This window comes from Artemia franciscana, chromosome 9 (assembly GCF_032884065.1).
Source record: "Artemia franciscana chromosome 9, ASM3288406v1, whole genome shotgun sequence".
In the NCBI taxonomy this organism is placed as follows: domain Eukaryota; kingdom Metazoa; phylum Arthropoda; class Branchiopoda; order Anostraca; family Artemiidae; genus Artemia; species Artemia franciscana.
In genome coordinates, this window is record NC_088871.1 from 42,146,988 (window position 1) to 42,169,190 (window position 22,203).

At 34.4% G+C, this 22,203-nt stretch overlaps 2 protein-coding genes across 11 annotated transcripts in view; one reads left to right on the forward strand and one right to left on the reverse strand.

Annotated features, from left to right (window-relative positions):
• Nucleotides 1-22,203, forward strand: part of LOC136031433 (uncharacterized) — a 509,032-nt gene that overhangs the window by 218,932 nt on the left and 267,897 nt on the right. The window lies entirely within an intron of this gene.
• LOC136031431 (uncharacterized) overlaps nt 640-22,203 on the reverse strand; it is a 74,463-nt gene continuing 52,899 nt past the window's right edge. For all 6 annotated transcript variants that reach the window (XM_065711004.1, XM_065711000.1, XM_065711005.1 and 3 more), the window contains 3 exons: nt 12,630-12,987; nt 7,062-7,186; nt 640-3,482 (listed from right to left, as the gene is read on the reverse strand). In XM_065711004.1, coding sequence (XP_065567076.1) covers nt 2,842-3,482; nt 7,062-7,186; nt 12,630-12,987 — 1,124 coding nt within the window. In that variant the 3' untranslated portion in view covers nt 640-2,841. The remainder of the gene's footprint in view (nt 3,483-7,061; nt 7,187-12,629; nt 12,988-22,203) is intronic.

A 22,203-nucleotide genomic window follows, 5' to 3' on the forward strand; every position in this document is an offset into this window, starting at 1 on the left:
CTAAATTGTCCTAGCTCTCCATGATTGGTACTCCCACAGTTAATTCCCACAATTAACGTATTCTGTTGAGTTTATTTTTTTTTTACAATCACAGTAAAGGGGCATACAGGCACAGGTTTTTCCTCCTATGCTAAAAACTGTACATGTTTGAATGATATGCTGACATTTGAAAATAGTTAGCATTTTTTTGGTATTTTTTTTTAATATTTTATAACATGGATTCTCACCGAAAATACTTTGGTTTGCGATTCATTCACGTAGCATATCATGTGAGCTAATAAGCAATTGGATAAATTTTATGCTAGAAATATTCAAGATTCAGAGAAAATCCCTCAAAGATAAACGTCGGCATATAAAAGCTGAAATGCTGAAAAAGGTTAAATGCTTATAAAAAAGCTTAAAATGCTTAAAAAAATCCTAGCCTTAAAATATACGTAAAATATACCTGTATCGATTAATTACGACTGTTTATAGCTTGAGATATACTAAGTATGTCTAGTTCTAAACATATTAAACTGCTATCAAACGGTATTAACAACAATAATTAACGGTATTAATAAAAACACTTAAATGGTGTTTATAATACTTGTGAATATTAATTAAATAATTCACGTTACCTTTTGAAGTCATAATGTTACATTGACTAATAAAGACTTTATTTGATGCTACAAGAATTTGAATAGAACACACTAATAGAATTTGAATAAAAACACACTAATGAAACAGCTAGAGGATACAGATAATATTTATTTTGACAGAAAAAAAAATATTCCTAATCAATGAATTAAGCTGTAAGAAATATAAAATAATGAAAACTCACAGGAAACCGAATATTAAACAAAAATAAAACAATTTTTCTTGGATTAAACATAAGAAAACAAAAGAAAGCCATAAAACCCCATGAATTCTTTTTTTTGTATCCCTTTCTTAGCATTATCATCTTTATTAAAAATTGAACATATACAATAAATATATTAGTGCCTTTTTTTCGAAAATCCTTATTTTATCTTCATTTCTCATTTCGATCATTACCTCACATCTTCAGATCCTATGATAGAGCTGAAAAATTTTATTCAGAATACTTTTAGGTACTTATCTGTTACGCAGTACACACTCGAGAACTCGGATCTAAAAAACCATACAAAAACCGGTTTATTGCTGTTAGTATACGAAGACAATTAGCTTCGGCTCAGTGAAAAACTACATTGCAGCTATATTTGAATACGTATTTAGTTGTTATTTTGGTTAAAATACATTACATTTTGCCTTCAGCCGCACTATACTTACCCCCCCCCCTAAAGTGCAAACATACAGCCCAAATGATGCATATACTGTCTATCTCCCAAGCGTCTCAGTTGTTTCGGCTGTGTACCTGTAGATCCAAATTTTTGCGTGAGTATTGGCCAACAGATAAGTACCTAGGTTTAATAAAGTCGATAGGAGAAAAGACAAAACAAGAAGATTTAGTTTGGTGACTTAGTCTATTTTTTTATTTGTATTTCTCAGTTTCTGAAAACACACTACCGTTTCATGAGACCTATATCATCCAATTTACTAGAGGCAATAAGAATGTTTCCAATAAGAATGTTCAGTTCATAGTATAAAAGTACTCAAATTTCGTTCAATAAGGCAAAGAAAACAGAGAAAAAACTTTCAATTTTTTAAGCTAGCTTGTGAGTGAGCTAAATACAAATGATCAAGAATAAACTGCAAGGAATTTAACTGGAAGGCAGACAGACTTATACAACTGGCTCCCTATAATCATTCAATACAATTTATACTGTATCAAGTTTTCTGACTCCCCCCCTAAAATATCTTCTTATTTACAAGCCAGTATTTTCTTAGTGTTTGTCTTAGTTCTGACAAAGTATATACTATGTTTGTTTTCAACCAAATTGAAATCGCTCAGCTACCCTGTAGCAGTCTTAAGCCTTAAAATTTGGTTGGGGGGCAAGTACCATAATAGTAGTGTATAAATATAATAAAAGGAATTTAATGTCAGATGTCAGAAAAATGGAGAGTCCTAGAACCACCACTGCAGTTACCCGTCAACCTTTTTGATGTGTAGCAGAAAAAGCAGAAAAATCAGTTGAAACTTGCCCTGCTCCGGTAATTCACCTTCTTACAAGTTTTACAAGTTTTTACAATAAGTCACACTCACTTCTGTTACTAATTAACCAGTTTAATCGTTATATTTACAAAGAAAAACCTCTGATTCATAAAATCAGCATAGCTTAACTCATTTTCAGTATAAAATCAGCATAACTTAATTTCAAAGCTATCCATCTTTACATTTTCCAGTGTTACAGCATCTCATTTGAGATGAACTACATAACGAAGTAATTATCCTTTTTTTCATTATCCTGTTTTTTTATTATCAATTATCCTGTTTTTTGTATTATGTATCCCGTTTTTATATCAATTATATGTCTATATATTCTGTTTTTTATATCAATTATCCTGTTTTTTAAGTATCCTGTTTTTCATTGCCAATCATAACCGTATTTGCTCTTTCGAGTGAATCTTTGCCATTTTGGATAATATCTGGTTGCAATATTAACACGGTTCTCAACATCCTGCGATTCCCCAGGTAGTGTCTAAGACTTTTAAAACTTCTCTAGTGTAGCAAAATTGACCAAATTGTGGATCAGCCACAAGGAAGTGGTAGTTTAACTCATTGGAGGAATCAAATGATATGCTAGGAAGAATTCCATATATTGAAAGTTTTTAAATATGATACTAGCAGTAAAAGTACATAATTGTCACACATTATAATTAATAATGTACCTCGGATAAGCTTGACGTGGGTCATATATTACGAATTCAAACAAAACCCCTCCCTCACTTGTAACTAATAATGTACCTCGGATAAGCTTGACGTGGGTCATATATTACAAATTCATCAAACAAAACCCCTCCCTGATTTCTTGTGTCACGTGGAGCAAAGATGGAATCATATCCAAGATTCTTAATAGTTTCTAAATTCATATTATATTTGGGGCCAAGAACCTTCATTTCTTTGCCAAGTAAAACGTCACATAAAAGCAACACATTAGATCCTTCAGTATATACATCTTGTGCACTCTTACTGGAATCGGTTGCAAAATAAATACCACGACCAAACATTCGGATCTGGGTGTCATTAATTGGCAGTCGAAAGCCATTAAGTATAATTGCATTGATAGCTTCAGAATCAGTACCATGAAACTTTTCACGTATTGTTGAAGGTTCAATTAAGTCCGCTTGACAAGAATAAAAATCTTCAAGAAGATTTGGATTGAAGACTTCTATGATTGAATACACTTCAGGACGCCATCTATGAACAGGTTGAATATATTTCAGAACTTTGTCTCTGATATCTAGATATTTTGAGGATGATTGGTCCAAACAAGTAACTTTAAGCTTCCTTGCCTCTCTCTTAAGTTCTAAGAGCTTAATCCTCGCCAATCCTCGATATTTTTCAATCCGACTTTTTCGGTTTTCTAAAAGGGAGGAATTAGTATGTTAAAAGAAGATAACGTGCACTTATAGCCAAAACATGGTCACATTCACAGAAAAAAAAATGCAATCGAGCATTTAAAAGATATCCCCTCCTCCATTCCGGATTGTAAGCCTACATATTTTCCTTAAATCACACTAAATAAAATTCAACAAAGACTAAATCAAAAGGAAATTTCTCAATGTGGCTCAGAAGCGTAGGCGCTCCGAAGCGGATGAAGATTTGCTAGATGTTTTCCAGAGACATTGCCTAAGGATTGTTCTTGGTACCCGGCTGACAGACCGTATTTCAAACAGTAGGCTGTACGAAAATGTGGTCCAATCCCACTTTCTAGGGCTATAATGAAAGAAAGGTTGAGATGGCTAGGCCACGTTTTGCTGATGAAGGATGACAGATTGCAGAAGATTGTCTTTTTTGGCCAACCGTCTGGGGCTGCACGGAAAGCAGGTCGTCCTTGTATGGGGTGGGAAGATGTCGTAAATAAAGATTTAAAGAGAATGTGAACTTCCAAGGAGGGTGTCAAGAGGGAGGCCTTGAATAGATTAGGTTGAACGAGGAGCGTGCGTAGCTGTGTTGGCCTCAGGTGGCTTAGTGTTGCAATGAGTTATTAGTAGTAGTAGTAGTAGCAGAAATTTCTCAATCGATAAATATGGGTATATAATATTTTTTTGTAACTAAGTAATAAAAAGAAACAGTTTTTTTTAACAAAAGTAAAGAGCGAATCCATTTCTTGAGCAGAGTAAAAGAAACAACAGAAAGTATAATGAATAATGGACGAAAAGTTAAAACAAACAGATATTGGGCTTAATACAATTTAAGCAAGTAATAAACTTATAATGTACCAAAAATGAAACTGATATTAAACTCAAACTCCAAACGAACAAAATTTACAAGATATAAGAACAGGGAATTCGTTCCCCTTGTAACTCAATTATATTAAAGAGAAAAAAAATTACAAGAACCAAATATTAGACTTAATAAAAAAAAAGAAAACGATAGTGAACTTATAATCAACCAAATCTTATACGGATATTCAACTCAAAACGAGCAGAAGGTACTAGATATATGAACTGGAAAGTCGCCATCCTTGTACCCCAATTATATACCATTCAAACTTTGCTTGAAGCAACATATATCTTAAGCAATCTTTCTTAAAATAAAAAATAATAGGATGAATTTAATTAATTAATTTTGAAAGAAATTAATTATATAAAACTAGTAATTAGTTTGAAAATTATTTTGAGCCTATTATTATGAGCATCCTTATCTAATTGTAGGACCTAAATTGATACAGACAGGGTTACCACCACGGACAGTTCCTAAGATACTAAAATTACCCAAATTTGCGTGCTACACAACGGTTTTCGGTGCTACAGTAAAAAAAAAAAAAATTGGCGTGTCAAAGCTTACGACACGACACGCGTATGGTCCTTTTAATTGTACTTCGATTAGTTTTAGAGCTACTTTCCTTTTTTTTGCAATAGTACGACTTTTTCTTCTTTATTGTTTTACAGCACAGTATAGCCAATTGAAGAGAATAAAAAAGTTTCGATATTCTAAAAAGATGTGTGACTTTTAACAAGTGATAATGTATTTATTCTTCAGAGGGGGAGGAGTTTCAGGGTAAGCTCATGAATGCATTTTATTACTGAGATTATTTATAGCCTTAATGCAAACTTTGGCATTCTCAACTTTTTAGTATCGCAAAGAGCGTGAGTAATGAGTGATGCGGCTCAATAGAACTAAAAAAAAACAGAGTCTTGATGATAGTTTATTTATCAAAAGAATCAGATTTTGATGCTTTTTCAAAATATTTAAAATTCCTCAAGTTTAATATTACCCATCAAAAGTTACAAGCATGAGAAACTTCGCCCAATTTTGAAAAAGGAGGGAAAAGCCGTAAAAGATCAAGTGACCTCAATCGAAATCCCACCACCAGATTCAGTAATCAGCATACCTTACTGTAGGTTTTAAGCTCCTAAATGCAAAAGTATGGAATTTTACATTTTTTGCTAGAAGCAGGATCACGGATGCGTGTTAATTTTTTTTAGTTTTTATTTTTTCAAGGGTGACTGTATCAAACCATTGATCCTAGAAGATTAACAGAGGGCTCACTTGACCGGACATCAAAAGTTCTGGTGCCTGTTCTAAGTGACCAAAATATTGGAGGGCTATTTTGAGATCACCGTTCCGTTCTGCTTAGTTGAAAAATTTAATAGCTATATTTCTGGGGATGACATGAGCCCCAACAGCCCCGGAGGAAGGGCTACAATTTATGAACTGTGCTTCATTCCTTACATGTTTCCAGATGAGGGGAGGGGGTTTGTGGCAGGGAGGGGTTTACATGGGAGAATCTTTCCATGGATGAAGTTCTTGGGGAAGAGAATTTTCCGTGGAGGGTGAGCTTGATTTCCTAGCATTATTTAAAGAAACGATCAGAAAAAAAAGAAAAAAAAGTTGTTTCAACTGAAAGTAAGGACCAACATTATTACTGAAAACGAACAGAAATAATTACGCATATGAAGGGGGTTGCCCTTTCCTTAATATCTTGCTTTTTTTCACTTAATTCCATTTGAACTTCAAAAAGCTTATTATTAAGCGACCCTTGTGTTTCAGAATTTGTTTTTTGGGGGGTAACATACTGGAAAGGTTTAATAAGGTAAACATAAACTTGAGTATGAAGCCACAGAGTCAAAGTTGATTATTACCTCTCATAACTCTCTGTGGTCTTCTTTAAGAAGTGAGATAATATTTGAGTGGCTAGAAAGTGCAGCGAGTGAAAATGCAAGCATGATTATGTAGCAGACTCCCGACAAGAAAGAGATTTGCAGAAAGAAACACACTTTAGAGAATGTGGGGGACATAGCAGCAATGTTATATTTACAGGATCTGACAGCTTTCGTGTGAATACTTTCAACTTTATATTAGATAAATTATATGCTGAACTCACAAGAAGGGAAAATAAGTATATTTAGCTTCGTAATAGGTTTGGATTTTTTGAGTTTATTAAAGGACTGGATGCCTCTGAAATCACGAATCATGCAAGTGAGCTATTGAGTTATTATCCCGACGATGCTATGATTGATGTTGTGATGCTATGACATTATGATGCTATGATGTTATGATGCTGATGAGCCTATGATTGTAAATGGATGCTTACATTTGATACCCTTTCTGGTACAAAACACTGATGAAGAAAAAAACACATGGCTATAACTGACGTTAGCAGTTGTTTGACCTAAATTCCGATCAAATTATTTCTAACCAGGATGGCGCAAAATTCTGGGTGATAAAACTTGAATTCAGAGTTCTGACTATATATTCAAATTCAGTGTATTCAAATCTATTAGAGCTACATTTTAGGTCTAGAAACAAGAAATGATGTCCAGTGCCCTGAATATTTCTTAGCCAATTTTTCAAGATATGAAATACAAGGAATTACAGCGACAAGAACAGTAAGTGCAAGTTAAAACTTCAACTATCCATAATTGAGCTAAGCGTCATAAAACAATCTCCAAGAAAGCACTAAATATTTTGATATTAATAGAGAGTGAAGAACTACCTTCGTATAATTCAATGCAAACTAAGCACTGAGCTGGTGCTATACAAGGTTCGCTGCAGAAGTTAGGGCAGTTGTGACCACAATTAAGTTTCTTGGTGCAAGGCTCTTGACAATTAATTTTTCCGCTGCAAAAAAAAATGCATAAGAAAAATAGATAGGCTCTTCGTCTTCTTTTGCGTAGTGATGTGTATGAACTCTGACGAAGAACCTCTTAATTATTTGGGTCACCTCTAGAACGGCCTCTGGGGATCATAGAGGCAATACAGGGACAAATGTATCATCCTATTCTGTAAAATATTAATGATATTGGGAAAAAACTATTAGTTCTGTCTTATGGGCGATGAAGGATAGTTATAGCCCAAAAAGTGTTCTTAGAGTTTTGCACTCCAGTAATATTGTTTTAGCCTTGTAATCACCAGAAGAATCTGGACTCTAAAACCAATTTCCTAAATATTTTCATTAGGTGGCAATGTTGATGGAGAGAAGAGAAATATAGACCTTAACTAGAAAAATCATTGAAAGCAATGTTGGAGGATGTAAACCCTTGCAAACTTAATTTAAAGGGACTTGAAATTAATTTTCGAACAAGACATTGAGCTACAGCTTTTTTTTTGACTCTTTCGATTTTTTGTTTTTTTTGCAAACCATTTGACGTTCAACATAGTTTTGATTTTTGACACAAATTTTTTTTAAATTTATATTAGTACAGGCAATATAGATGAAGAAAACCATCACTAAATAGATGTGAACATAAAAGAATCTGGATTCTTTTTTTTGAATATAATACTATTTATCGTTAATATTCTTGATGCAAGTTTTTGCTGTAGGCTCTGACTAAAATTGGGTCTCTGGTACCCTGGTTGGCGCTCTTTGGGATCTAAAATCAATGTAGTAGTTTGTGAATTTGTAGGCTAAAAGCCGTCAAAAGTCAGGTTAGCAGCTTCCAAATTCTGGTGCCAAAGGGTTTAAGTTCCTAAAGTTCTGAATTTTTTACCCTGTATCAGCCTCAATTCACGAGAATATAGAAAAAAGGAGTTGGACAAAATTTTTTTCCATTTTTCAAATGAAAGCACAAAAAAAAGGGTTTTACAAGACCTCAGATTATTTCTATGCTTGTTCATTTTTTTTCTGTTAATTGGAGACGAAAAAGAAATACATTTTGCAATTATAAGAAGTAGTTCTGATAGGCCTGATTCTACCAACGGATGGGGGACCAGTGATAAGTTTTTTCCAGCAATTGTTCTCGGTCAGAGTAATTACGGATATATTGCAGAAGCAATATATTGCAGATTGCAGAAGTTCTGGTCCCGTCGGTAAATAACGGCTGCGCTATCATGTTATCTATATTACTTTATTGAATTTTGTGAACACAAAAATTATTATTATATAATTTTCTTGAGTACTAAAATTAACAATCTACTATCCTGGTATTAGGTGATCAGATTTCCGACCAGGGTACCAAAGCAACGAGCTTACTTTTGCCACTAATTTTATGCGAACTGATAGTTTTAAAGCTTGAACAAAAGAAAAAAAGATGATTCATCTACCGTATGGCATTTTTGAAATATGCTTTGTATTTTCTGTAGGTTGAAAAACAAGCTATAATTTAGATAAAACTGGTGAAAAAATAGAACTTTTCTCATTTTCAGAAAGTTTCCCTAACATTTTTATTCCCAAAAAAAGTGAAGCAATATCATAATTAAATATAGGTAAATATTTAATTTAGAAATATTTTATTTAATATATATATATATATATATATATATATATATATATATATATATATATATATATATATATATATATATATATATATATATATATATATATATAATATTTATATACAAACATATATTAATATTTTAAATAATTAAAAATAGGTTAGGTTAAAAATATACCAATTTATATTTTGAACTTAAAATTCAAAACCCACTGATTAACAGATTTATAAAGATTCTAATAGAGTTACAGCATTAAGCTTTAAATTAAAGCCATATATTCTAGGTCTTGAAACAAAAAATGACTCCCCATGGTTTGAATATTCGTTCAACAGTTTTTCAAAATATGTTTATTAAACAATCTTTCTAGAAACAAGAGCCAAGAGCTCATATAGCACTTGTGATGAGGTCGGAACCTGAAATTAGACTTGGTATGACAGTTATTGATTTCTTCGTCCTAGCACTTCAAGAAGCACCGAACTTGCCAAAGCACTAGAAATCGCTCCAATTCCTTCAAAGATATCGGATCCGGTCTGCTTATGCCAATGACATATCTATAACATGTACTTATTCTCAAACTCGCCAAAGTTTTAGAAATCCTCTCAACTTCCGCAAAGAGAGTGAATCTGGTCCGATTATGTCAATCACGTATCAAGAACTTGTGCTTATTCTTCTCCTCAAGTTTTATCTCGATCTCTCCACTCTGAGTTTTCCAAGATTTTCGATTTCCAAGATTTTCGTTTCCCCCCAATCCCCAAGTCCCAAATTGAAAATTTGTATTCTATTTTTAGTTTTTTCTTCTTTTTTTGTTTTCTTTTTCTTTTTTACCTTTTTCTCCTATTTCAATTTTTCTTTTTTTAGTTTTTTCTTTTTTAAGTTTTTTTTTCATTTCTAGTTTTTCTTTTTTAGTTTTTTCTTTTTTTAGTTTTTTATTCATTTCCATTTTTTATTCTTTATTTTTTAGTTTTTTTCAATTTCTTTTTTTTTTGTTTTTTTTTGTAGTTTTTTAGCTTTTATAGTTTTTTTTAGTTTTCTTTTCTTTTATTCTTTTTAGTTTTATTTAGTTTTCTGCCTTTTTAGTTTTTTTTTTAGTATTATATATATATATATATATATATATATATATATATATATATATATATATATATATATATATACTTATAGTTTTATTTTTCTTTTTGTAATTTTATTTTTCTTCTTTATTTTTTACTTTTTTTTCCGGAACGTGCCCCAGCAACACGTGTGCAAGGTGCTAATTTTTAACTTGCGGATATAGAACTGGTAATTCCTCTAATATACTCTGGTAATTCCTCGACACGTATTCCTTCTTTTTACTTTCTCTTTCAGCCGCAAGCCAGGTTTTGTGTTGCTCTTCTTTTGTAGTTCCCACTCATTCTTTTACAATTCCATGCATCGACATCATTTGCAATTCTATGCATCGACACTCATTCTTTTGGTAATTTCTCTCTGAGCCACAAGCCTAACCCCCCATCTAAAGCAACACGTATACAAGGTGCTAAGTTTTAACTGTGTAAAACTTATGGATACACAACATTCTTCGCTGTCCTATTGTCTGTGCATATAAAAAGATCGTCTGGTTTACCGACTCTAGAGCAGATCTATACCGCATTTTCTTAATGATTGCCCTTGAGCTTTGTTGATGTTGATTGCAAATGCTAATCCAATTGGGAACTGCCATCTTTTCAATTGAAAAAGCGGATCCATTGGAATCATGGGAATGCAAGGAATGAAAACAGCCTCACCCTCGGAAGGCCGTGTCAAGATTGTTGCCTCTGTTACGTTTTCCATTGTTTTTTTTTTGCGGCAAGTCGTGTGCCGTTCTAAAGCTTTGGTGGGTTAATATTTCGCAACAGTATTATTGGTATGCCTAGAGATCCCCTGGAGATCCAGGGAATTTAAAAATTCTGATGAATAGTTAACTGCTTCATTTGATTCCAGCACTGTGTCGACTGACTTGTAAATGACTGCCTTGTTTCGAATCTTGGTCAGAATAATATTGTTGATATCATGGACGTCTTTGTTATTGGCTCCCAGAATCACTCGTTCACTTAGCCATTTATGATTTTTATAATTGTTATAATATTTGGAAATACATTTTCAACCAAATCATTTTTTATCATTAACTTACAGAATTTAGGAGGCAGTTGTGTGCGTCCTGCAATTGAGTCAACTGGGAGCTTTCTGTTGCCAATTGCCAGCAATTGATCTGAAAATATTTCAGCAGAGTGATTGTTTTGCAATTGGATACGCATATTTACAGTTTATTTTAATGTCTTTACATGTACCCATAAATTAGAATTTTTAAAGCAAGCATTCATTTCGTCTGCTGGTGTCGATCTAGGAATAACAGGTAATGTTGACCTGAAATCTCCCTCAAGCAATATTATTGTGCTGCCAAAGGGTTTGGAATTTCCTCAAAAATCTTGCCATGATCGGTCAAAAGCCTCGAGCAATTTTCTGTGTCCAATTGTGCACTCGTCCAAAACAATAGGTTTGTATTGATGCAATACTTTGCATCAATTTTTTTTCTTTTCTTCATTTTTTTCTTTTTCTTCAGTTTTCGTCTTTGTCTTTTTTTAGTTTTCTTTTTTTTAGTTTTTTCTTTTTTTATTTTTTTTTTTTATTTTTTTTTAGCCTTTCCTTATTTTTAGTTTTTTTCTTTTTTTGTTTTTTTCTTTTTTAGGTTTTTCTTCTTTTAGTTTTTTCTTTTCTTTTATTTATTTATTTTTTAGTTGTTTTCTTGTTTTTAGTTTTTTTTTTTTTCCTTTTAATTTTTTTTTTTACAGAAGATAGTTTTTAATTACAGAAGATAGCTGACACTCCACGTGTTACTGTGACGCGTAGCGCCGCAGCATCGTGTGACAGGGCAACGCCACAGCAACGTGTTTCTTATTTGAGGGTGTCTATTTTCAATAAATACTGGGAGTCACGAAATTCTTAAATTTGGGCCGGAGCATGGACTTACGCAGTTGCAAAATCTTCTAAGTTGCAAAATCTAAAGCATCTGTGATGCTTAAGGGGAAAGGTAAATAAACCAACCCTAAAACATCAAATTGGTTCTGAGAAAATTCTTTAAATAATTTAGGTTTTAAGTTTTTTTCTTTTTCTTTTTTTTGCTTTTCAGTTTATATAGTTTTTTTCCTGTTCTTTTTTCTTTTTCTTTAGTTTTTGTCTTTTATTTAGTTGTTCTTTTTTTAGTTTTTTTTTCTGTTTTGGTTTTTCCTTTTTTTTGCTTAATTTCTTTAGCTTTCTTTTTTTTCTTTTTTCTTTTTTAGTTTATTTTTTAGTTATTTTATTTTTTTTATTTATTTTTTTTAGTTTATTTTAATTTATTTCTGTTTTTTCTTTGTAGTTTTTTACCTTTTTTAATCTTTTTTTTTCTCTTTTAGTCTCTTTTTTTTCTTTTTTTTCGTTTTTTTTCTTTTTCTTTAGTTTTTCTGTCTTTTTTTAGTTTGTTTTTTAGTTTTTTCTTTTTTAGTTTTTCCTTTTTATTTTTTAGCTTTTCCTTGTTTTTAGTTTTTTTCATTTTTTAGTTTTTCTTCTTTTAATTTCTCTTTTCTTTAGTTGTTTAGTTGTTTCTTTTAGTGGTTTTCCTGTTTGTTTTTTTTTTTAGTTTTTTTTCTTTTTTTCAATTTTTTTATAGAAGATAGTTTTTAATTCTGGGGTCTGGGGGGACTAGCTGACACTCCACATGTTGCTGTGATGCGTAGCGTCACAGCAGCGTGTGACAAGGGTCAGTTAGTAGTTGATAGATTGGTTGTAATGATCTTCGAAATACTTGTTATATCGCTTGCAAAATAAAAATATAGAAAATGAGTAACTAAATTACCCTTTACAGGTGTATGTCACAGTATGGCCGCAACGAAGCTTTATTTTAATCCTACTAAAATAGTTCATTGTTGAAGCTAGGCTACAGCTTCCAACTCCCTCATGGCGACACTTAAAAGTGGTCTTAACTTTGGCATTGCAACTCTCTGTAGAAGTAGTTTGCCCACAGGATACGTTTATCTCGTGGCCACATAACAGCTTCCTTACTACTTCCTCATTACATTTGTGAGAATAGTGAGGAAATTCGCAACGAAGGTCACATTGATGGATGTTGCAATCTTTCAGTTTGTTACAAGTTCTCAGACATTGAGATTGTCCCTGACGTACAAAGTGCTTTTGGTGACAATATCTTCCATTTTCTAAAATAGTAAAAACAGTGAGATATTATTACTTTAATATTCTCACTAAAAAAAAATGTGGCGTAATATTAAACTCTTCAATTTGTTCCTTCAACAGAGTTAGACATCAAACATAAATGATATTTGTTTTTTTAGGCCAGTGTCATGGATTTGAACACTGGATCAAACTCAACCCCCCCCCCCCTACCTCTTTTGTTTTTAGACTTAAATCTGTAACCATAGTTGTAATGTAAGACTAAACTATAGTCTTGAATTTGTTTACTTATGAACAGTCTCGAGTCATTGTTGTAACGGAATTTGCACAGATGTCTGTGCTCATGTGAGCACATGGTTTTTAAAGTGTTTCGAAATATTTTAAAATACTTTTCTAAGTAATTAAATACAAAAGAGACTCTAAAAAAATTAATCACTTTGAATTACTATATAAGAACTGTGAAGTAGGGAATTCGTAATGAAGCTTACACTGATGAATTTTGTAAAATTTTAGTTTGTTACAAATTTATTAAAATCTAGACTATCCAAGACACATGATTTGTTTTTAATGACAATATCTTCCATTTTCTAAAATAGCGAAAACTGGTCCTGATTTTTACTTTTAAATATTCTTCTTATTATATACTAGCTGTTGGGGCGGCGCTTCGCACCCCCCCCAAGCCCCCCAGCACGCGCAAGTCGTTACTTGCCATATTAGTTACGCGCCATTGTAGTTGTGTCCCTGTGTACCACCTATGAATATAGATAGATTTATATATGTGTTTTGAACTACGTAAAACTTGCGAATATACAACATTCTGGGCTTTCCCATTGTCTCTGCATATACAAAGCCTTATGTACTTATAATGACGTCATATGCAAAAGCTCTTTTTACAAACAAACAAACATGCATACACACAACTCGCTTTTATATAGATAGATACAATACAAATTAACTGCGTAAAACTTGCGAATATACAACATTCTTTGCTGTCCAATTGTCGCTGCATATAAATAGATTGTCAGGTTTACCGACCCTCGAACATGCAACGTCAATTGTCCAAGGGAAAAACAATCAGTATTAAGATCTATACCACATTTTTCTTGTGATTAACCTTGAGCATTGTTGATGGTGATTGCAAATACTAATCAAATTGGGAATTGCAATCTTTTAAATTGAAAAGGCAGATACGTTGGAATCATGGGAATGCGTTGAATAAGAACAGCCTCACCCTCAAAAGGCCCTGTCAAGATTTTGGCCTCTATTACGTTTTCCATTGTTTTTTTTTTTACGGCAAGTCGCATACCATTGCAAAGCTTTGATGGGCTTATGTTACGTAACAATATTATTGGTACGCCTATTTTTAGCTTTAGCACGTGTGGTGGAAACCCTGAAAGATCCACGGAATTTAAAAATTCAGATGGATAATTAACCACCTCATTTGGCTCCAAAACTGTGTCGACTGACTTGTAAAGGACTACCTGGTCTCGAATCTTGGTCAAAACAATATTGTTGATTTCGTGGACGTCTATATTTTTGGGTGCAAGAATCGCTCTTTCACATAGCCATTTATTATTTTTATAATTGATTAGAATATTCGGAAATACTTTTTCAATCAATTCATTTTTGGACGTCACTAAATTACAGAATTCAGCAGGTAGTTGTATACGTCCTGAAATTGAGTCTACTGGGAGCTTTCCGTTTCCAATTGCCAGCAATTGATCTGAAAATGTTTGACCAGAGTCATCGTTTTGCAATCGGAGACGCATATTTGTAGTTAATTTTAATGTTTTTACATTTGCCCATAAATTAGAATTTTTCAGGCAAGCATTCATTTCGTCTGCAGGGGTTGATCTAGGTATTATAGATAATGTTTGCCTGAAATCTCCCGCAAGCAATATTAATGTGCTGCCAAACGGTTTCGAATTCCCTCGCAAATCTTTCAAACATTGATCCAGAGCCTCGAGTGATTTTTTGTGTGCCGTTGCGCACTCGTCCCAAATAATAAGTTTGAATTGCTGCAATACTTTACCCATCCCAGGTGATTTGGAAATATTGCACGTGGGAGTTCCTGTAGAATGCAAATTCAGAGGCAATTTCAAAGCGGAATGAGCAGTTCTTCCACCAGGCAGCAACGTCGCGGCTATTCCGGACGACGCAATTGCCAACGCTATATCATTTTTTGATCGAATTGATACCAGAATCAGTTTTATCACAAAAGTTTTACCAGTACCTCCTGGCGCATCCAAAAAGAAAATTTCTCCAACGTTGTTATCGACACAGTGCATTATCGTATCATAAATGTCTTTTTGTTCCGACGTTAACTCGGAAATGTTATTTTGTACATACGAAAATAGATCACTCGTACTGTAACTTTATTCAAGATCAAATTTTACACATGTCGAAACAGCAGCGGTACGATTGGGTGAAGGCATTCCCAAATCCTGAAGAGGTTTGTTTGCCATACATACGCACAAATCTTCTTTAATATCTAAAGTGTAGTTATAAATTTCTAATGTAAAATCAAAAGTCATATCTGACGTCTCTAACCGTTTCCGATGGAGTATATCTTCGGACATTTTCGATTTATATTTTTCCCATAACGATGGAAAGCAAGTGGTTAGTAGAATTCCAAACAATGCACGAATTTGACTTGGAGTTGACGTTTCGCACGCGTCATTGATGCAGTTATCCCAGTATTGGTCATTCTCCAATAAGTTCAGAGCTTGGCATGCACTACGGTAAGTGTCATGTATAGTACCGTTTACAGTTCTCAAATACTCCAAGGACGTCGGACCGGGTACATTCACCAAATGCAGGCGTAGAAAGAATAATTCATGTTGATTGGGGTGAACGGTGTAGAGTTTTCCTATCGTGGTATCTTTGAAGATGGTAGGTTGGCCGTCTACTGACTTACCCTGTTTTCGACGTTCAAATACTTTATTTTTAGCATTTCACGTGTAATATGAAGGCACTTCAGTATACAGCAGATTTTTGCTAAAGAATCATTTTTTCATAGTGAAAAGAAAGCAGTTAACTTTGTATCCGGTGGATTCTGGGCTCTTTGTTTCACGTTGGATTCAGAAAAATAAACACGTTGATCATTTTGTAAATGTACCGCTTAGTGAACAACAGCTGGACTACGTTCATGTATCGGAAATGAAAGAATTCACCAAACAGCTTCATTACTGCTTATGTATCTTCCAGCCTGATATTGTACAATTTCGTCGATATCTTTCATTTCGGAGTGCAAGCCAAAAACTGCCATGTCACTACCTTTTTTGCCGTATTTACATATGTATTTGATTGCCTTTACGGAGTTACAGTATTCAACGCTTATGTGCGCATTAAATGTTTTTGATAATAATGGGGAATATGGAACAACCCACTGGTTATCTATTTCGATGGTGATACCGTTACGCTTCTTTATTATTGCTGTTTTACCACCATCTTCAGTAGATCTTCTTCTATATTGTGGGTAACCATCATTGCCAGTAATTGTGTTGGGTACTAAAAGCCGAGGATATTGCTTTGTGCACCTTCCTTTGGCCATGCATGGTGAATTTTCGTTCAGTGCACCGCAAGGTCCATGAATCATATTTTTTACAACAATATCATGTAACCCATTATCGACATTTTCATCAGGCATTTCAGCAGAAATCACAACATCAATTTCGTTAAAAGTAATTTTATAATTTAGCCAGATTAGTATATGCGCGTGTGGCAATCCTAGTTTTTGCCATTCCACTGACTACATCCAGCATCGCACTGACCCAAACACTTCAATTTTTACTATGTAGTTTATCAGTGATTTCAACTTTTGCAGGAAGACACGGGCCGTAATGTCATGTCTATGAACTGCCGATTGTCCTTGAAGTAAAAGCTGCTGTATCTCGTTCCAAGATTGATTACATGTAAATGTAATAAATTAATCTGGACGACCATAGAGACGAACATACGCAATAGCATCTTGAGCATATTCATGCATATGACGGGGACTGCCTGCATATGACGAAGGTAAAATCGTTAATTTTCCAACATTTGTGGTATTACCGTCATTTACAACTGCATCTCGCAAATGAATGTATTGTTCAGAGTGGAGCTTCAATGGCTCTGGTGGTGCAGCTAATAAAGGAAGTTTAAATTTTCCTGAGGCACAACACATTCCCATTGTTTCACCATTGAATTTCAAGGCCTTGCAATAGGGACAAATTTTAGACATAGTCCCGATTTGAATACATCTACTCAAGCTATAATAATCGACTGGGCTGTACCTGAATGCCAGGCGATAATTTTCAGGTTGCTCTTGTGATTCCTCGGCACGCTTTCTTTTCTTACTTTCTCTATCAGCTGCAAGCCTGTTTTCTTGCTGTTCTTGTGATTCCTCGGCACCCCTTCTTTTTTCACTTTCTCTTTTAGCAGCAAGTCTGGTTTCACGTTGCTCTGGTAGTTCCTCGACACGCCTTCGTTGACAGAAATTGCACATTCCTAATCTGGCATTATCTCTTGAATCCGCAAGCCTGTTTCAACGTTGCTCTTGTGATTCCTCGGCACGCTTTCTGTTCTGACTTTCTTTATCAGCCGCAAGCCTGTTTTCTTGCTGTTCTTGTGATTCCTCAGCACGCTTTCTTTTCTTACTTTCTCTATCAGCAGCAAGTTTTTTGGTAGAGACTCTTTTAGCAGCTTCCCCGGCTGTTGCCATTGTAGGTTCTTCAGTCATTTTATATTTAAATATTTTTCCGACCACGATCTTCTTAGAATTAAAAATTTGTCTTTGAACGAATGTCTTAAATACCTTTAATGACGTTATCGTCATAACAAACATGACGACAACTAACTTCATTACGACATGATGACATGACGTCACTCGACAGACATAACAAACAGACAACTTATTTTTATATCTATCGTCTATATATATAAAAATAAGTTGTCTGTCTGTGGATCAGGTGACGTCATGTTTCTGTGTCGACTGACGTCATGAAGCTAGTTGTCGTCATTTTTGCTATGACGGTGACGTCATTAAAGATATTTAAGACATATATGTTCACGTAGAAATCTATTAATGTTTAAGTTTAAAATGACTGATGAACTTACAATTGCAAAAGCCGATGAAGATGTCTGTCTGTGGATCAGGTGACGTCATGTTTCTGTGTCGACTGACGTCATGAAGCTAGTTGTCGTCATTTTTGCTATGACGGTGACGTCATTAAAGATATTTAAGACATATATGTTCACGTAGAAATCTATTAATGTTTAAGTTTAAAATGACTGATGAACTTACAATTGCAAAAGCCGATGAAGATGCTCAAAGAGTCTATGCCAAAAAACTTGCTTCTGATAGAAAAAGTCAGAAAAGAAAGCGTGCAGAGGAATCAAAAGAATAGCAAGGAAACAGGCTTGAGGCTGATAGAGAAAGAAAGAACAGAAAGCGTGCCAAGGAACTACCAGAGCAACGCGAAAGCAGACTTGCTGCTAAAAGAGAAAGTGAAAAAAGAAGGCGTGCCGAGGAATCACAAAAACAGCAAGAAATCTTGCTGTTTAGAGAAAGAAAGAACAGAAAGCGTGCCGAGGAACTACCAGAGCAACGCGAAAGCAGACTTGCTGCTAAAAGAGAAAGTGAAAAAAGAAGGCGTGCCGAGGAATCACAAGAACAGCAAGAAATATATCTATATATATATAAATAAGTTGTCTGTCTGTGTGTCTGTCTGTCAGGTGACGTCATGTTTCTGTGTTGACTGACGTCATGTTTTCGACTGACGAAATTACACACCGGGACATCGGGACAAAAATGACGACCGGGACACCGGCACATAGGGAATATAAATGACGACCGGGACACACAAAGAGAAAGCGACCGGGACACAAGGAATGTTCGATTAGCAATCATCATCAACAAAGCACCGGGACAAAAATGATGACCAGGACACAGGGAGTATAAATGACGACCAGGACATAAGTAAAAAAAAACTAAAAAAAACTAAAAAAAAGGTAAAAACTACAAAAAAACTAAAAAGAAAAAAAACTAAAAACTAATAAAAAAACCATAAAAGCTAAAAAACTAAAAAAAAATAAAAAAGGAAAAAAAAGAAAAAAAGGAAAAAAAATGAAAAATAAAGGAGAAAAACAAAATAAAAAAAAATGAAAATAAAAAACTAAAAAGAAAAATAAAGTAAAAACCAAAAACAAACTAAATAGAAAAAAAAGGCGAAAAATACAAAAATTTATTTCATCATATACTATTTCAAAAACGAATGTATATACAGACCGAAACACCGGGATACAAATGACGACCGGGACACAGGGAATATAAATGACGACCGGGACACAGGGCCACAACTACAACGGGGATGCCGGAGGGCACAGGGGGATATATAAATGACGACGGGGACACAGGAAATGTTCAATTAGCAATCACCATCAACAAAGCTCAAGGGCAATCATTAGAATCATGAGGTATAACTAAGAAAACTAAAAAAAAGGTAAAAAACTAAAACCTAAAAAAAAGACCAATTCAAAAACAAATGTATATACAGACCGGGACACCGGGACACAAATGACGACCTGGACAACGGGAAACAAGGAATATAAGTGACGCCTGGGACCCTCAAAGAGAAATCACAGACTGGGACACCGGGACACAAATGACGACCGGGACACAGGGAATATAAATGACGACCGGGACACAGGGACAAAACTACAACGGGGACGCCGGGGGGCACAGGGGGATATATAAATGACGACGGCGACACAGGGAATCGTCGATTAGCAATCACCATCAACAAAGTTCAAGGGCAATCATTAGAATCATGAGGTATAGATCTGAATACGGATTGTTTTCCCATGGACCATTATATGTTGCATGTTCAAGAGTCGGTAAACCTGACAATCTATTTATATGCACAGACAATGGGACAGCAAAGAATGTTGTATATTCGCAAGTTTTACGTAGTTAAAAACATATATATATATATATATATATATATATATATATATATATATATATATATATATATATATATATATATCTATATTCACAGGTGGGAAATAGGGACACAACTACAATGGCGCGTAACTAATATGGCGCGTAACGACTTACGCGCGCGGGGGGGCTTGGGGGGGGGCACGAAGCGCCCTCACTAACTTGGTGTTGGGGTGGCGCGAAGCGCCACCCCAACAGCTAGTATCTAATATATCTATATATATATATATATAAATAAGTTGTTTGTGTGTGGACTGACGTCATGTTTGTGTGTCGACTGACGTCATGTTTGTGTGTCGACTGACGTCATGTTTGTTGACTGACGTCATTATAAGGTTTGAGCGTTTTGCCGTCATGAAGCTGTTTGTCAACTGACGTCATGTTTTTTATGACGTCAGACTTTGTATATGACGTCATTATAAGTATATAAGAAGGCCTTTCAAAGAGAAATTTTAATATAGATCTTAAAATGACAAAAGAACCTACAATGGCAGAAGAAACAGCCGAGGAAGCTTCTCAAAGAGTTCATGCCAAAAGGCTTGCGGCTAATAGAGAAATTAAGAAAAGAAAGCGTGCCGAGGAATCACAACAACAGGGTGAAAACAGGCTTGCGGCTAATAGAGTAAGTATGAAAAGAAAGCGTGTTGAGGAATCACAGCAACAGCGTGAAAACAGGCTTCGCGCCCAAATGACAGAATAACTTACAATGGCAGAAGAAACAGCCGAGGAAGCTGCTCAAAGGGTTTATGCCAAAAGGCTTACGTCTAATAGAGAAAGTAAGAAAAGAAAGCGTGCCGAGGAATCACAACAACAGCGTGGAAACAGGCTTGCGTCTCAAAGAGAAATCACCAAAAAAAAGTGTGCCGAGGAATCACGGCTAATAGAGAAATTATGAAAAGAAAGTGTGCCGAGGAATCACAACAACAGCGTAAAAACAGGCTTGTCTCAAAGAGAAATCACCAAAAGCAAGCGTGCCGCGGAATCACAAGAGAAACCTGAAAATTTTCGCCTGGCATTCAGGTACAGCCCAGTCGTTGATTCTAGCTTGAGTAGATGTGTTCAAATCGGGACTATGTCTAACATTTGTCCCTATTACAAGGCCTTGAAATTTAATGGTGAAACAATGGGAATGTGTTGCACCTCAGGAAAAGTTAAACTGGCTGCACCAATAGAGCCATTGAAGACTTTATGACGTTACAGACTGGGAAACTGGGACACAAATGACGACCAGGACACCAGGAAACAAGGAATATAAATGACGACCGGGACATTCAAAGAGAAATTACAGACCGGGACACCGGGACACAAATAACGACCGGGACACAGGGAATATAAATGACGACCGGGACACTCAAAGAAAAATTACAGACCGAGACACTGGGACACAAATGACGACCGGGATGACGGGACACGACTACAACGGGGACGCCGGAAGGGCTTAGGGGGGATATATAAATGACGACGGACACAGGGAATATTCGATTAGCAATCACTATGAATAAGGCTCAAGGGCAATCATTTGAAAAATGCGGTATAGATCTGAATACGGACTGTTTTCCCATGGACAATTATATGTTCCATGTTCAAGAGTCGGTAAAACTGACAATCTATTTATATGCACAGACAATGGGACAGCGAAGAATGTTGTATATTTGCAAGTTTTACGTTGTTAAAAACATATATATATATATATATATATATATATATATATATATATATATATATATATATATATATATATATATATATATATATATATATATATATATATATATATATATATATATATATATATATATATATATATATATATATATATATATATATATATATATATATATATATATATATATATATATATATATATATATATATATATATATATATATAAATATATATATATATATATATATATATATATATATATATAAATATATATATATATATATATATATATCTACCTACATTCACAGGAGGGACACAGTGACAAAACTACAATGGCGCATAACTAATATGGCGCCTAACGATTTGCGCGCGCGGGGGCTTGGGGGGCGCGAAGCGCTCCCACCAACTAGATGTTGGTGTGGCGCAAAGCGCCACACCAACAGCTAGTATTTGAAAAAAATGCGATGTAATATTATAATTTTTAATAGTTGCGTTCAACATAGTTAGACATAAAATATGAATCAAATTTGTTTTTTGGACAAGTCTTATGGATGTGACTAGTCTATAGTCTTGAACTATTTATTTAAAAATAGTC